A 16,894-nucleotide genomic window follows, 5' to 3' on the forward strand; every position below is an offset into this window, starting at 1 on the left:
GTTTTGCACGAGCCACGAGGCAGTCCTCTCCCTGGTCACGTTATCCCACTCAGCCTGACCCTTTAGGATAGCAGACACCTCCTCACAAGTTAGAGTGCGTTGCAGTGGGCTTTTGGATTCGAAATCAACAGCTTGGGCATTAGCACTGAGCCGGAAAGTATCTTGAATCGCATTCTCTGCGATTTGGTTCGATTCTTCAAGCAGGGCTCCATATGATTCTGACACCAGCCTCTGACTGACAGGACTGCGAATGAAAGGTTGTCGGCTGAGGGCGTCAGCGACTACATTTTTGCTACCGGGGATGTACTGTATACTGAAGTTATAGGGAGCTAGCTTGGCTACCCATCTCTGCTCACAAGCATCTAATTTCGGCTTAGTCAGAATATAAGTCAACGGATTGTTATCCGTCCAGACTGTAAAATTGCTTCCTTTCAGCCAATGGCTGAATTTATCGCAAACAGCCCATTTCAAAGCCAGAAATTCTAAGCGATGTGCAGGGTAATTGCACTGGGCACGGGTGAGAGCCTTACTTGCGAAGGCGATGGGACGTGCTTTACTCTCACCCTCAGCAACTTGGGACAATACAGCGCCGAGCCCATCCAATGATGCATCTGTAGACAGTATAAACGGATGACTAAAATTAGGATGAGCAAGAGCAACAGTTTCTAGCAGACCTGTTTTCAGTTGCTGGAACGAATTGTTGTGTTCTTCTGTCCAATCACTGGGGCTAAGTTTCCTGAATGCAGCAGCACTCCGTGTATGGCCCTTTTTTCCTTTTGGAGCAGCAGTCAATGCAAAAAGCGGCTTGGCAATTCTCGAACAGTTTGCTATAAAGCGCTGGTAATACATAATCATGCCCAAGAATGATTTAATCTTCTTTTGAGATGGAGTAACTCCATCATCTAACATAAGGTCTGCCTGAGTCATACTGGTAACGACCTTGACCTTATCTGGATCTGTCTCCACTCCATTTGCGTTGACCACATGACCCAGGAACCTCACACTCCGCCTCAGGAAGTGACATTTTTTAGGAGCCAGCTTCAACCCATGTTCGTGCAGTCTACTGAAGACCATCTCAAGCCTTTTAAAGGCCTCTTTTTCATCAGGTGCAAAGACCAATAAATCGTCTAAATAACAAAGCAGAGTCAGGAAGTTCTGATCACCAAATATGTTCATCATGAGACGCATGAAGCTGGCCGGACTACTGCATAGCCCCTGCGGAAGACGGTTAAATTCTAGTAGGCCGTTTGGTGTTGTAAAGGCTGTGAATTTCCTGTCTTCTTCTGCCACCTCAATGTTGAAGAACCCCGATGTAAGGTCCATAGTGCTGAACAGAGCATTTCCTCCCAGTGCGGCCAAGCAGTCAGCCTGATGGGGTAATGGATGTGCATCTTTCACAGTACGTGCATTTAACCAGCGATAGTCTACACAGACACGCAAATCTCCATTCTTTTTCCACACTAGCACGAGAGGGGATGCCCATTCACTGCAGGATTTGCGAATAATCTCTCGCTCCTCCATCTCTGACAGTACTTGTCTTAACTTCTGATAATGGCCTGGTGGGACGCGCCGAAATGGAAGTCTAAAGGGACGAGCATCTGACAGGTGGATGCGGTGAACAAAATCTTTGGCCCTCCCACAGTCCAGCTTGTGTCTGGAGAACACATCCTCATGCTTCAGAATTAGCTGAAACAACTGTTCCTTCCAGTAGGGAGACACTTCACATGATTCAAGATCCAAATCACCTAACCCAAGCTTCTCTAATCTGTCCTGGAGACTAGGGACAGAGACATCACTCGCTGTGGTTGTACGCACCGTCTGGTTATGTGCCTTCACATTGTTCTCTGGTTGTAGCTCATGACTTGCATCAAGATCTTCCAGGGCTACACATGGATATACATCGGCTATTTTAGTGTTTCTCTTTAGCATCACAGAGCGATCACATGGGTTTAAAATCCGCACTGGGACCCATCTATCACCACTCATGGAAGTTACAACTCTCCCAACGATTATATCTTTTTTGTGAGTCGAAGATTTAGGAGTCTCAACCAGTATGGTGCTTCCTGCAGAGACAGGGGCATTTGCGGGTAGTTTTCCCCACACAAGATGCTCATGCTTTGGGAGCAGTGTGACTGCTTGGACTAACTTGACAGTGCCTATCACATCAGGGATTGTGTCACCTTTCCACCTGGTTACACCGGACAGCATGTTCAAAAACAGCTCTATGTCCAACTCATTGGCAGCTTCTGGCATATTCATGACACGCCAATATACGGGGCTTTGTTTGAGTTGACCAATGATATACTTTATGACATTTGTACCAAGAATGAGCTGGTCTTTCTGTCCAGGGACAACCAACGTGGGTACACTGACAGTATAGCCGTAAACTTTCATCTTCAGCTGGTATATGCACTTGGGCTGGACTTTAACACCTCCGCAACCAACAAGTGTAATATCTGTGGGTGTTTCTCCAAGCTCTGGAACCACTGTCGCTTTCAACAACTCCTGTTCGGCTTCCTCACTCATGGTACATGCCATGGAACCGCTATCTAACAAGGCTTGTAAGAGCACTTTGTCATTCACTAACACATCAGCGTAAAACAAACTGTCTGCCTTTTCTATGTTCATTACGTTTTGGAACACAATTGTTTTGTTGCTTGCATTGGACTTGTATTCTTCTTCAAACACTGACATCATGTCTTCAAGGTTGAGGGTTTGAACATTTTTACTCACACTGTCCCCTCCAGAATGTGAGCACATCAGTTTCCCTGATCCAGGCCACTGTTTGGTTGGGTGACAGGTATGATGGGCTTGGTGCACTCCCGCTTTTGGTGTCCAACTTCTAGACAGGACAAACATCGCCTGTCTTTCATGCAATGTGAACGAGTTGAATGTGAATTGTCACCACAAACACGACAAGGGGAGGGACGTACCCACGGTGCTGCTTGGGGCTTGCCTACTGTGGTGATGGGCTGGCTGGTACGCTCTAAAACTCTCTCCAGCATGCTAAGTACACGCTCCAGAGTTCCAGAATCTGCCGTAGTGTCATTTGGTTTAGCAGGACGACTTGGGTTACATGTTACTGCATTTACAGCTAAACACTCGACATGGTCAGTATCTGATGAATTTTGTGTGACTGCTGTTGCTACTTTTAATGCACAGGCTGTGCTAGGCAGACTTGACATTTTTCTAGAGTGACTCTCTCTTTGATGATCATCAATCGCTTCTTGAATTTCCATAACTGACCATTTGCTGATGGGCTTGCACCTGAATACACTGCGCAGCTCAGGGTCAGGACAATTCCTGATGAACATCACTGCAACTTCTGAGTTCATATTGTCCATCTTGCTCCCCCGTCTTTTCAAATGGCTGTCAGCAGTCTCGGCTGCGACATTTAGGCGGACCCAGTAGTCTACAGGGCTCTCTTTTGGACTGGGCTTTGTGGCATAGAAGTCAGCCAGTGGTAAACATGTCTCAGGGCTCTCGCTAAAATAGCGTCTCAAAACATCATAAATTGTCTCAGCTCTGATATTTGCATTAGAGGAATAGCTATTTCTCAGCCCTACCTTTACAATGCTTTTGGCTCTGCCTAAGAGGTGATTCAAAACCTCATCTACCTGTTGGGCATCTGTGTAGTCCCTCTTATGTAAGTACACTTCCATCATCTCTACCCATTCTTGTACATTGTACTTGTCAGTCCCATCCCCACGGAATATGGGTGGTTCTCTAGCATCTGACTTAACAACTACATTAAGTCTGGATAAGTCAAGAGTGGTGTTAGAAGAGTCAACTCTAGGTTCTGGTTTGTTTTGAATCACGGGACTCTGCATAGATAACAACCTATTGACTATGGTGTCACCTATTTGACTACCTAGTTCACCAACCAGCTCAAGTAATTGCTGAGTATTGTTTTCAACACTAGCAGAAGGGGTAGAAGACATAGGCCTAGCAGGGCCATTATTAACAGTACATTCCAGATCAGGTAAGTCACCATAATTTAGCACTCTGGTATTTTTAGCTCTTTCAGTTATACTAGTTAGGCCTCTGCCTCTTCCTATAATTGGTGTACACATATCAAAACCCCTCCTCTCATTAGATGCCATGTTATAAATTTGGTGTACTCTGCACTAATGACGTTAGATAGTAAAACAATAATGAAAATAAAAACAGTACAGAAAATAAATGTGTAGTATATTTGTGTAACTAACAGTCTCTACTGACTTCAAGAGAGAAAAAATAATAATAAAAAAATAACTGGGTGGATCCACTAGCCTCCAACTTGACCTCTGGTGTTGCACTGCTTCACCCACGGCGATCGGCGGCGGCTGATCGAGAGGATCCGGGTCTCGGCACCAGTTTTATGTAGCACATGTGAACGGGTCTCACGTCGAATAATGGCCACACCACGACAGGACAGTCGGTCTTCAATGTTTATTGCTGAACACAATACATGGGCAGAGTTAGCACATGCACACACGCACGTAGACACACCCTCTCTTTCCCTCTCCCATTCAGCATTCACCATGAGACTGTGTAAATAAAATGTAAATACTTTGTACCGTAAATAAAATGATCGGCCGTGTACTTTTTTAAGATTAACTGACTAGGTAGAAACTTTCTTTTTTGCTTCGCTACACGAAATCATCACACAAATAACCAAAACTGAAGTTAATATAATCACATAAGGTAGCTATTTATCACAATGGCCAACAATGAATTATTATTTATAGAACTGAACCTCTTTTTAACAGTTTAAAACAGTTAAAACAGTTAATACACTGGTAAAACGTACCTGAACACAATACATGGGCAGAGTTAGCACATGCACACACGCACGTAGACACACCCTCTCTTTCCCTCTCCTGCACAAAGTGGAAACTCATTAGCATAAATGCTGGGTTTAAAAATGCCATCTAAGCTGTAACTTTAGCGAAAACAGCGATACAGCTTCACTCTGATGTTATAACATCCTTACTTGGCAAATTACTACAGGTTATAGAGCTTTAATACTCTAAAAGAGGGATATTTACAAGAGAGAGAGTGAATCGCATCTTACCCATTCAGCATTCACCATGAGACTGTGAAATGCCCGGGAAAACACGGAGCTTTCAGGCGTGGTGTCGCGCTAACTAGTGCCCCACGTGAAACAGGAAAAGGGGGAACCCAAAAAAAAATAAACCTTTACAATTAAATGAATTAAGAACGCACTTTTTTTTCCGTATAAAGCTTTGAGGGAGTTCATTACATAACCCAACATTTTTCTTCACATATAAAGAAATGAAATAAAAATTATATAAAAAAATATTAAAGTGCAAAAATATCACGGCTACACATCAATAAACCTTCTGTTTGACCTTCTTCTCCTCTTTCTGCCTGGAGGCTCCATCTTCAGCACCCTTCTCATGATATAACTGTCATCCCTCTGCTGCACTTACTTTGTCTCCAAAACATCCTACCTGCACTGTCCCTCTGATAAACTTGTTCCAAATCTTGTTTATCCCTGTCACTCCTAATGAGAATTGCAGCATCTTCATCTCTGCCACGTCCAGCTACCTCTCCTGTATTTTAGTCAGTGCCACTGCCCCCAAGCCATACACCATAGCAGGCCTTACTACTATCTTGTTAACTTTTACTTTCAGTTTGGCAGATACCCTTCTATTACAAATCACTCCTGCCACTCTACACCATTCACTCCACCCTGCCTGCACTCTATCCTTCACCTTGCTACCATATTATCTATTACCTTTTACACTCGACCCCAAGTATTTACTTAACTTGTCCACTTTCATTACCTCAACTCCTTTAAAATTAACCTTTCCGCCATCCTACATCTCATTCATTCACATGCCTTCTGTATTACTCCTGCTAACTTTTATCCTCCATTCCTCGAGACTCGCTTCAGTCTACTTCCTTCTCCGCTATAAATCACAATGTCATCCTCAAACATCATATTTCATGGAGACTCCTGCCTAACCTTGTCTGTCAGCCTGCCCTTGACCATTACAAACAAGAAAGCACTCCCTTCATGTAGTCCTACTTCAACTTCAAACCTGTCATTCCTACTGTACAACCTCATGCACAACCACTGTCACAATGTCCCGTCATATCTTGCACCACCCTTATATACTTCTCTGCCACTCCTAATTTTTTCATATAACACCACAGCTCCTCTTCTGTCTCTATAATATCACAGCACTCAATTATATCACCTTCCCAGCTCTGTTTTTCAGTCTGGCCAAATGGTATGAGTCTCTTTCACCTTGCCTAGTGTTCAACTTCTCATACAGCTTGCCATACCCCTTTTCCTTAGCCTTTGCCACTTCTCTCTTTCCATTATGCCGCATCTCATGGTAATCATTTCTACTCTATGTCTCTCTGGAGATCCTTTCTCTGTCCAGATGTCACATCATGTACCTTCCTAGATGATTCGCTCACCACTTTTGTGGTTATTGCACAATTGTCTAGCTCCTCTTAACCACCACCTAGAGCCTGTCTCACGTTTTCTCTCAATTTTACACCATTGTCTTTTTCCTTTAACCTCCACCACCTGCTCCTTGGTGCCGCCCTCACTGTCCTCCTCCTCTTCACCTCCAAAGACATCCTACAGACCACGATCCCAACTACACTTGCCACTACCTTACAGTCTTTAATCATTTTCAGGTTGCGTCTTCTGCATAGGATATACTCCACCTCTGTACACCTTCATCTAGTCACCCTGTGTTCCTGCTTCCTCTTGAAATGTGTGCTATCTACTGACATTTTCATTCATTTTGCAAAATCTACCACCATCTGAACTTTTATACTGCTGGCCTTAACGCCATATCTACGCAACACCCCATCATCTCTATTCTCTTCAGCAACATGCCCTGTAAAGTCAGGTCTAGGTACTCTTCTTTCAAGATTACACCATTTAGCTTATCTACACCATAATAGAACAGTTTAAACCCACCTCCAGTGCTCCTAACCTTACTCCACTTTCACTTGGTCTCTGGCACACATAGTATGTCAACCCTTCTCCTTTCCATCATATCAGCTTGCATTTTTTCTTTACCGATCATAGTGCCCATGTTCAATGTTCTTACTCTCACCTCCATCTTCTTACCCTTTCACTTCTCTCTTTGTTGTAGAACATCATTTTCCCCTCTTTTTTCTTTCCTATCCTTGGCCCATCTGTAGCATAGTTTCCACCAGTATCCTGCTCACCAACAGATGTTGTTAACCCGGGTCTCGACCAGTCTGGTATATGAATATGACGCTTGATCTGCATATTTAATTTGGCACAGTTTTTATGTAGGTTGTCCTTTCTGACGCAACCCTCACCATATACAAAAGCTTGGGAGCAGCAGTAAGAGTGCACTGATATGTGGACCCCGAATTGTTAAAAAATTAAAACAATAGAAACCTATTTACCACTGAGCCTCGTGCATAACTTGATCTACATGCATTGTCTAAAGCAGATGATGTTGATGTTGCACCAAGGGAGGGGTAAAATCTGCTGACAAAAGCACCTGTTTTTATTTAGCAATAAAAAGCACACCTACACCTCTATGCTTTGCTTGATTTGGATCTATGGTGTTCTTATGTGTGCAGTTTACCCTGGCATGCTTTAATAATGTGCAGTAGACACTAAATGTTAGGATGATGAATTTCAGTCTGACTTCTAGGATAATCTTCCAATACGAAAGTGAGTGGCGAGCCAATATTAGCCTGTTCCAAGCATTGTTTTACCCAGGAGCAGGTTGCCAGGGAAACATTATATAATCAGATGGTAGATGATGCCCCCAGCTGATAGAGTGATGGACATGAGGATGGATATGTTGAATATGTCTTGCTGCTTATTGCTGTATGGGCTTTGTTTTACTGTCATTACTCATGGACGCAGTCTTACAAAAAAAGTCAAAGGTTTACACACACTTATTAAAGGATTGAAAAACATGCACAGTATTGCCAAATGTATGTGGACACTCCTTAAAGCCTTTTTATGTTCCAGATTAACTGTGCACAAAGAATGTCATATAGACTTGGGTTGAGTTTGTTGTGGAGAAGCTCCAGTGCTCTGTACACCATTAGGTCAGTGTCTGGCCTCACAAATGATCTTTTGATTAAATGGGTTATTTTTAACTGACACCAAAATAGTGGAAAAGTCATCTTAGACACTGTTGCTGCCACAAACAGGAGATAACAGGAAAATGGAAAAGCGTACGGATTTGAGCGAGTTTGACGAGGGCCAAATTGTGATGGCTAGACGACTGGGTCAGAGCATCTCCAAAACTGCAGCTCTTGTGGGGTGTTCCCGGTCTGCAGTGGTCAGTATCTATCAAAAGTGGTCCAAGAAAGGAACAGTGGTAAACAGACAACAGGGTCATGGGCGGCCAAGGCTCATTGATGCAGATGTGGAGCGAAGGCTGGCCCATGTGATCCGATCCAACAGACGAGCTACTGTAGCTCAAACTGCTGAAGAAGTTAATGCTGGTTTTGATAGAAAGGTATCAGACTCCATGCCTCGATGGGTCAGGGCTGTTTTGGCAGCAAAAGGGGGACCAACACAATATTAGGGAGGTGGTTATAATGTTATGCCTGATCGGTGTATTCTGTTTAAATTATGCTAGCTCACTAACGCTGGGATCCAGGTTTGGAATCCCCAGCTGTGCTTTTGGTCTGTTAGGTGTTTACTTGCAGACATGATTGGCTGTGTCTGGGGGATGGTCTGAGACCCTATCATGGCTTGGCAAAGCCAGGAAGGAAGAAGCCGAAATGATGAGCAGTTGAGCAGAACCTACAATAACAATAAAAGGCTAATTCATACTCAAACAAACCACACACCCAAAGACATTGAAATCCTAATTACGCCAGAAAACCCTCAACAGACACAGCTAATCAGGCGATGGAAGCTTGACATAGCCGACTAGATTACCTTTCAAAATCGCTGTCAAGAACACACTCCCAATTTAGTCAGATAGTTCACAAATACCCTAAAAGTCAAAGTGAAGATTACCCTTCCAAGAACATCCCTAAGACCAGGCAAGAAAAGTAACCCCTGATAAAATGAAACTAAGCAGGCAATTGCTGAGCTCAGGCATGCTGAAAGAACCCTTAATAAGCACCCAACCACCAAAAAACCTAGACAAGCGAAGGATCACCAGAGCCTGGATATCGTTTGTCAACAACATCACAGCAAGCACCCCTTCTGTCAAACTTTGGAACTTTTTACACAGGATGAAAGGCAAAGGGAACCAATCATTACTTCATTACCTTGGTCAGGAAGATGGAATAGCCACAGGAGAGAGAGAAATTGCTGAGGAATTAGCACGAACACAAACCCAAGCTACTCTAACACAGATGGAAAGAGAAAAAAAATCAACTTTCAATCTAAAGGAATCGCATCTACAGAACAATGATCCGGTCAAAGCTGGACTACAACTGTATCATATGTGGGGCAATCAGAAAGTCATATTTGAACTGTCTAGACATTATCCACCACCAAAGCATCAGACTGGCCTTAGGGGGCTTCAGAACTTCCCCTCTACAAAGTTTATATGTGGAAGCCCAAGAACCTTCTTTGAAATTCAGACGTTTAGAACTTGCACTCCAATATCTGTCAAGCTTGGAAGTAACCCACAGAACATAGCATATAGTGCATCCTTTAAGCCTTTGTACCCTTCTCTGTATAGTGCCAACCAAATATCATATTTGACATTGCCAAATACCAAAACTCCTCCACTCACCCAAGAACTCTCAAAGAGTTCCTTTGAGTCAGAGAGAATTTCCCATCCCACTCAATGCCCTTTACAAATGACTTAAATCCACAAACCAAGTAGCAGCGGTGATAGTAGTTGGCCAGCATACAAACTAAACAACCCTACCTCTGTACAGCTCAGTCTGCATGGCAAAGGCCCAACCTTTGACATTGAACACCTTTCCAGAGCACTGATATGTACTGACTTAATGTCCTGCTTACAAGCAATGGAAACCAATGGGAACCATAAACAGAGTTTTCAGTAAAATATTAGAACTCACCAGTATGAAATGTGACGTAAGACTTTGCTGGATTTCGGGACACTACTGCATTACTGGCAATGAAAAGACAGATTAGCAAAAAGCACAGCAGGAGAACAGACTACACACTGTAAACATTCCCCATCAGATGCCAAACAACTAATATTTGCCCAAATTAAAAGTTTGTGGCCAGTAGAATGGAGTGGAACACACAAAGTGAAAATACATTTTATGAAATATGTCCTGACATTTTTCCCCAAGTAAAAACACAACCAAAGGAATGTATTGATCAGGTGGTTTATACCAGATTGGACACACAGCACTTTAACATCCTTACATTAAACACACGGTGCATAGTGTTCCTGGGTTTTTACAGCTTTTTTGCCTGTATGATGTAACCAATCGGGACCATTTGATCTGAGATAATAGTAAACCATGGAAATTAAAGCTTTGAGTGAAAAGCTTGCTCATCTACTCTCCTTAATCCACCCTTTAATTTTCCCAAATTAAATTTGTCCGCAGTGATAAAGGGGGAAAGGATAGGAGTCTGGGATCTGTCTGTGTTGAGTCTGGGTTGTTTTTTTCCCATATAAAACTATTTTGTTTTAAAACCAGTCTGCTTGTGATGACTGTGATTTAAAGTCCAAAATTAGCTTACTGACAGCCACCATTGTCAAGTGCAGGGGCTGAATCAAAATGAAGACAGCCAAAAGAAATGCCAAGTGGAGCCGCTAAAGTAAATAAACAGAAGTGAATGGGCAGAATCAGTTTATAAACTGAGTCTGCCGTCAAACAAACTACAACTACTGAGGCCAAAGTTTGTGGCCAATAGAATGGAGTGGAACACACAAAGTGAAAATACATTTTATGAAATATGTCCTGACATTTTTCCCCAAGTAAAAACACAACCAAAGGAATGTATTGATCAGGTGGTTTATACCAGATTGGACACACACAATCCATTCTGTTATCCAATCTGTGATACCTGCCATATACCCATTTCAATCAAACAGATACTAAATCTAAATGTCCTAAAGTAAGGACAAACTATAGCAATTCCTAAGACTGTGAGTAAAATCTTTAATCAAACCAAATTCAAAACAGTCCTCAAATTTTGGGAAAACTTTGGTCTGAAAGAGAGCATCTAAAAAACAACACTTGACATGGACTATAAACTGAAATTTAACAATTACCAACCTTTCCTGCCATGAATATTACCACTGTGTAAAAACGGCATTATACATATATAAATAAACAATTTACACTTCTGTAAACCTGGGTTACATCTTCATCTCCTTCACTGTCTGTAAGTAGTTTCACCTGTCATCCCCATAGGTGAGTTAATAAAAACAATATGTATGTTTCACTTCAATGGAATGCTACCCCGTCCTCACTTTATTCTGTCTTGCATCCAGATTTTTTAAAATAATTTTTATAGCCGCTCAGGTGGCACAGCGGGAAAAAAAAACTCGATTTTGAATACATCGTATACATCCAGCTGGGCTGGATGGCTGCATGAACAACGATTGGCTGTTGTTCATAGGCTAGGATAAGCCAGATAGGGACTCCTCATAACTGAGCGAATTACGACCTCTGCTGGCTGGTTGATGGCGTCTGCACAAAGTCGAGGAATAATGCTGATGAGGTGTGTCTCTCCTTGCACAAAGCTGATCGGCATGTGAACTCACCTCGTGCACGTGAAAAAATGCAGTTGGCTACTGCGCACGTGTTGGAGGTTGACAGTCTCGCTCTCCTCAATCAGGACGGGGGTCAGCTCCAGTGGAGAGGAAGCATAAAGCAATTGGGTAAAAATTGGACGTGCTAAAATCGGGAGGAAAAAAGAGAAAACATAATTTTTATAATCACCCTGGTTTGGGTCACAGATGGTCTGACAGCAAAAGGATACACTGAACGCAAGAAGCAAGTCTGTCAGTACACATTCTGGATGTTTTTGGAAGCTTAAGTTAGTGCACCTGATAGAGTGGGTAATGTACAGCAACATAATTTCTGAGGTCCTTACTCTCAATCACTGTCTGTAAAAAGTTTGTTTATGAGTGAGTGAGTGAGTGAGTGAATGTGGCAAACCCACCATGACTCACATGACCACAGTTTTGCAACCACAGTTAGTAAAAATTACATAAAAAAGCTTAAACAGTATTTGAAAATGCATTCTTCCTGTGGTTTGTATTTCTTGGTTTTTTAATACTTTTTTACACTTTTAAATAGTAGATGTTAAAAGCTTTTTATAAAGGTATCAAAATAGATTCTGTGACATTTAAATCATGGTAAAAAGTAATTTCACTCACTTTTTAAATCATAGTATATATTTTCATTTTTGTTAAAAGCAAAACATTTTGGGTATTGTGGTTTAATCATTTTAGTAGTGTTTAAATGTGTTAGATGCTAAACAATATTTTGTGTGTGTTTTAGGTGCTGATTTAAATGGTCTAATAGACCTGGAGACTCTGTATGAGGGAGTGGAACGCAGTGCAAACCAGAGTCAGAGAATACGTCGTCAGTCTCCCGAACGAGCCTACAACATTGAAGTGCTGCTAGGGGTCGACGATTCAGTGGTGCAGTTTCATGGGGCACACCATGTGGAGAAGTATCTTCTTACACTGATGAACATTGTAAGTGTTTTTTCAGCTGCTTTAATTGGTTTCTGGGAGAATTTTATTCAAAACTACTTACATTATTTAGAGTTAAAACCTGAATGTGGAGGTTAAGTATTTATATGCATCCCATGTGCAGAATTAAGCTTTATTTAAATTAAGTTTTTAGGCATCATGTGACATGAATTTGTGTTCTACTCGTTTTATTATCATGAATTACTGGGTGAATAGAATAGAGAGATCCAGTAGTTAGCGGATGACCACTGGCATGCTTAAATGACATATCCACCTAAAACAAAGTTATTTTTGAGCTATTTATACTCTCAGCAATCAAACTTGAGTGTATCTAGTCTATTCATATTTACACTGACCAGGCATAACATTATGAGCACTGACAGGTGAAGTGAATAACACTGATTATCTCTTCATCACAGCACCTGTTAGTGGGTGGGATATATTAGCAAGTGAATATTTTATCCTCAAAGTTTATGTGTTAGAAGCAGGAAAAATGGGCAAGCGTAAGGATTTGAGCGAGTTTGACGAGGGCCAAATTGTGATGGCTAGACGACTGGGTCAGAGCATCTCCAAAACTGCAGCTCTTGTGGGGTGTTCCGGGTCTGCAGTGGTCAGTATCTATCAAAAGTGGTGTAAGGAAGGAACAGTGGTAAACAGGGTCACAGGCAGCGAAGGCTCATTGATGCATGTGGGGAGCGAAGGCTGGCTCGTGTAATCCAGTCCAACAGACGAGCTACTGTAGCTCAAATTGCTGAAGAAGTTAATTCTGGTTCTGATAGAAAGGTGTCAGAATACACAGTTTGGTCATAATGTTATGTCTGATCAGTGTATATGATCAATACACATTTAATTATTTCCTGATTTAAGTCCCTAGCACTTTAACATCCTTACATTAAACACACGGTGCATAGTGTTCCTGGGTTTTTACAGCTTTTTTTGCCTGTATGATGTAACCAATCGGGACCATTTGATCTGAGATAATAGTAAACAGTGGAAATTAAAGCTTTGAGTGAAAAGCTTGCTCATCTACTCTCCTTAATCCACCCTTTGATTTTCCCAAATTAAATTTGTCCGCAGTGATAAAGGGGGAAAGGATAGGAGTCTGGGATCTATCTGTGTTGAGTCTGTGTTGTTTTTTTCCCATATAAAACTATTGTGTTTTAAAACCAGTCTGCTTGTGATGACTGTGATTTAAAGTCCAAAATTAGCTTACTGACAGCCACCATTGTCAAGTGCAGGGGCTGAATCAAAATGAAGACAGCCAAAAGAAATGCCAAGTGGAGCCGCTAAAGTAAATAAACAGAAGTGAATGGGCAGAATCAGTTTATAAACTGAGTCTGCCGTCAAACAAACTACAACTACTGAGGAGGCAGCACTAGGGTGGTACTGCAGCCAAACACAAAAAAACAGCTACTTGGTGTGCCAGAATTCTGTAACTTGATTGCAGAATAATGCTTCTCTCTATATTCTAACTAAAGATAAAAATATCAGATTCATGATTTGTTTGCTTATTCTATAGTTTGCATTTTAAACAAATAGAATGCAACACCAATGTCAACCTATCCTTCTGGACCATGCACAATGCAAAGACTCTGAGCTACCAATGCTTTATAGTGCTGATCTAAGATATGGTGCATTAGCTCTAATTAACCTGGCAGCACATGGGAAATCACTTACAAGTTGACCTGCTCTACCTTTTAATGGTTGAAGTGGCAATTTTTAATGTTAGTTCTAAGAAGTTTTTAATTGTTTACTATGCATACATTTTGCATCCTTCTATCTTAGTGGTTACCACTGAAGTGTACACAGGTTAATCCTGCTTTTAGTGGCAAAATTCACAAACATTTATCATTGTTTTAATTTTTTTATGTTATTTGACCAAAAGTATTTGGACAACCATCCTAATTATTGAGTTCAGGTGATTTGTTACACCTAATCCCAACAGATGTAAAAAAAATACTCCTAGGCTCTCAACGTTTGTGCCAACAGTTTGGCAACAACTTTCTCTGCAGGACTGTGTCTCTGTGAGCAATTAAGGTCCTTAAAGGCACGGTTTGATGCTTTTGGTGAGGTAGAACTCTGATGGCTTTTGAATGAATTAAAATATACTGTATTGCTAGCCTGCTATAGCTCATTGATGATCAAATATTTTTCAACAGTGTTTAGTGAGAATAAGGTCAGGGCTGTATGCAATCAACTGGAGTTCTTCTTCAACAAACTCATTAAACCATGTTTTGATAGACATTGCACTGTGCACATACTGGTACAGAAAAAGGCCTTGTCCTTGGAAGTTTATAATCTGTTCTAGTAAATGAATTTTAGACCTGTTAGCAATCAGTGTGGCATAAACACCTGAATTCAATAATTCATGAAAAAATTTCCATATACTTTTGGCCATATAGTGTATGTAAAAACAAGACATGCATGATTAATATATTTTTAGGAAACTGTCTAAGTATAGAATGTACATACATACATGGTAGGTAAATCATAAAAAAGGGATTAATAAAGGTTTTCCTGGTCAGGGTCTCTCAGTGTTTTAAATTCCACCTAGAAACACCAGACACAAGAAAACAATACACCATAAACAGGGTGGCAATCCATTTTAGGTTGACACACAGATTTACTAAGCCACTAATTCATTTAAAAAAATAAGTACACAGAAGAAACCTATACAGACAGTGGGAGAACAGGCAGTCATAGGCACAGACATTAAGCAGAAGTGAGAATCAAATTTAGAACCTTAGGACCTTGTTGCTATGCAGCACCCAGTCTACCAGTTGCCACCCATGCCAGCCATTCTGTCTGAAGAAATGTATAAATAGTAATCTTAATTACTAATATGTATGTTTCTGATAATCAATATTATATATATATATATATATATATACAGTATATATATATATATATATATATATACAGTGTATCACAAAAGTGAGTACACCCCTCACATTTCTGCAAATATTTCATTATATCTTTTCATGGGACAACACTATAGAAATAAAACTTGGATATAACTTAGAGTAGTCAGTGTACAACTTGTATAACAGTGTGGATTTACTGTCTTCTGAAAATAACTCAACACACAGCCATTAATGTCTAAATGGCTGGCAACATAAGTGAGTACACCCCACAGTGAACATGTCCAAATTGTGCCCGAAGTGTCAATATTTTGTGTGAGCACCATTATTATCCAGCACTGCCTTAACCCTCCTGGGCATGGAATTCACCAGAGCTGCACAGGTTGCTACTGGAATCCTCTTCCACTCCTCCATGATGACATCATGGAGCTGGTGGATGTTAGACACCTTGAACTCCTCCACCTTCCACTTGAGGATGCGCCACAGGTGCTCAACTGGGTTTAGTCCATCACCTTTACCTTCAGCTTCCTCAGCAAGGCAGTTGTCATCTTGGAGGTTGTGTTTGGGGTCGTTATCCTGTTGGAAAACTGCCATGAGGCCCAGTTTTCGAAGGGAGGGGATCATGCTCTGTTTCAGAATGTCACAGTACATGTTGGAATTCATGTTTCCCTCAATGAACTGCAGCTCCCCAGTGCCAGCAACACTCATGCAGCCCAAGACCATGATGCTACCACCACCATGCTTGACTGTAGGCAAGATACAGTTGTCTTGGTACTTCTCACCAGGGCGCCGCCACACATGCTGGACACCATCTGAGCCAAACAAGTTTATCTTGGTCTCGTCAGACCACAGGGCATTCCAGTAATCCATGTTCTTGGACTGCTTGTCTTCAGCAAACTGTTTGCTGGCTTTCTTGTGCGTCAGCTTCCTTCTGGGGTGACGACCATGCAGACCGAGTTGATGCAGTGTGCAGTGTATGGTCTGAGCACTGACAGGCTGACCTCCCACGTCTTCAACCTCTGCAGCAATGCTGGCAGCACTCATGTGTCTATTTTTTAAAGCCAACCTCTGGATATGACGCCGAACACGTGGACTCAACTTCTTTGGTCGACCCTGGCGAAGCCTGTTCCGAGTGGAACCTGTCCTGGAAAACCGCTGTATGACCTCTGCCACCATGCTGTAGCTAAGTTTCAGGGTATTAGCAATCTTCTTATAGCCCAGGCCATCTTTGTGGAGAGCAACAATTCTATTTCTCACATCCTCAGAGAGTTCTTTGCCATGAGGTGCCATGTTGAATATCCAGTGGCCAGTATGAGAGAATTGTACCCAAAACACCAAATTTAACAGCCCTGCTCCCCATTTACACCTGGGACCTTGACACATGACACCAGGGAGGGACAACGACACATT

The 16,894-nt window shown here is 41.8% G+C and overlaps 1 protein-coding gene across 1 annotated transcript in view; it reads left to right on the forward strand.

The window, feature by feature from the left end:
- The window catches only part of LOC134318701 (A disintegrin and metalloproteinase with thrombospondin motifs 2-like), a 229,062-nt gene that overhangs the window by 155,865 nt on the left and 56,303 nt on the right, over positions 1–16,894 (forward strand). Inside the window, exon 4 of the mRNA XM_062999636.1 lies at positions 12,427–12,626. Coding sequence (XP_062855706.1) covers positions 12,427–12,626 — 200 coding nt within the window. The remainder of the gene's footprint in view (positions 1–12,426; positions 12,627–16,894) is intronic.

Source organism: Trichomycterus rosablanca, chromosome 8 (genome assembly GCF_030014385.1).
Source record: "Trichomycterus rosablanca isolate fTriRos1 chromosome 8, fTriRos1.hap1, whole genome shotgun sequence".
NCBI lineage: Eukaryota > Metazoa > Chordata > Actinopteri > Siluriformes > Trichomycteridae > Trichomycterus > Trichomycterus rosablanca.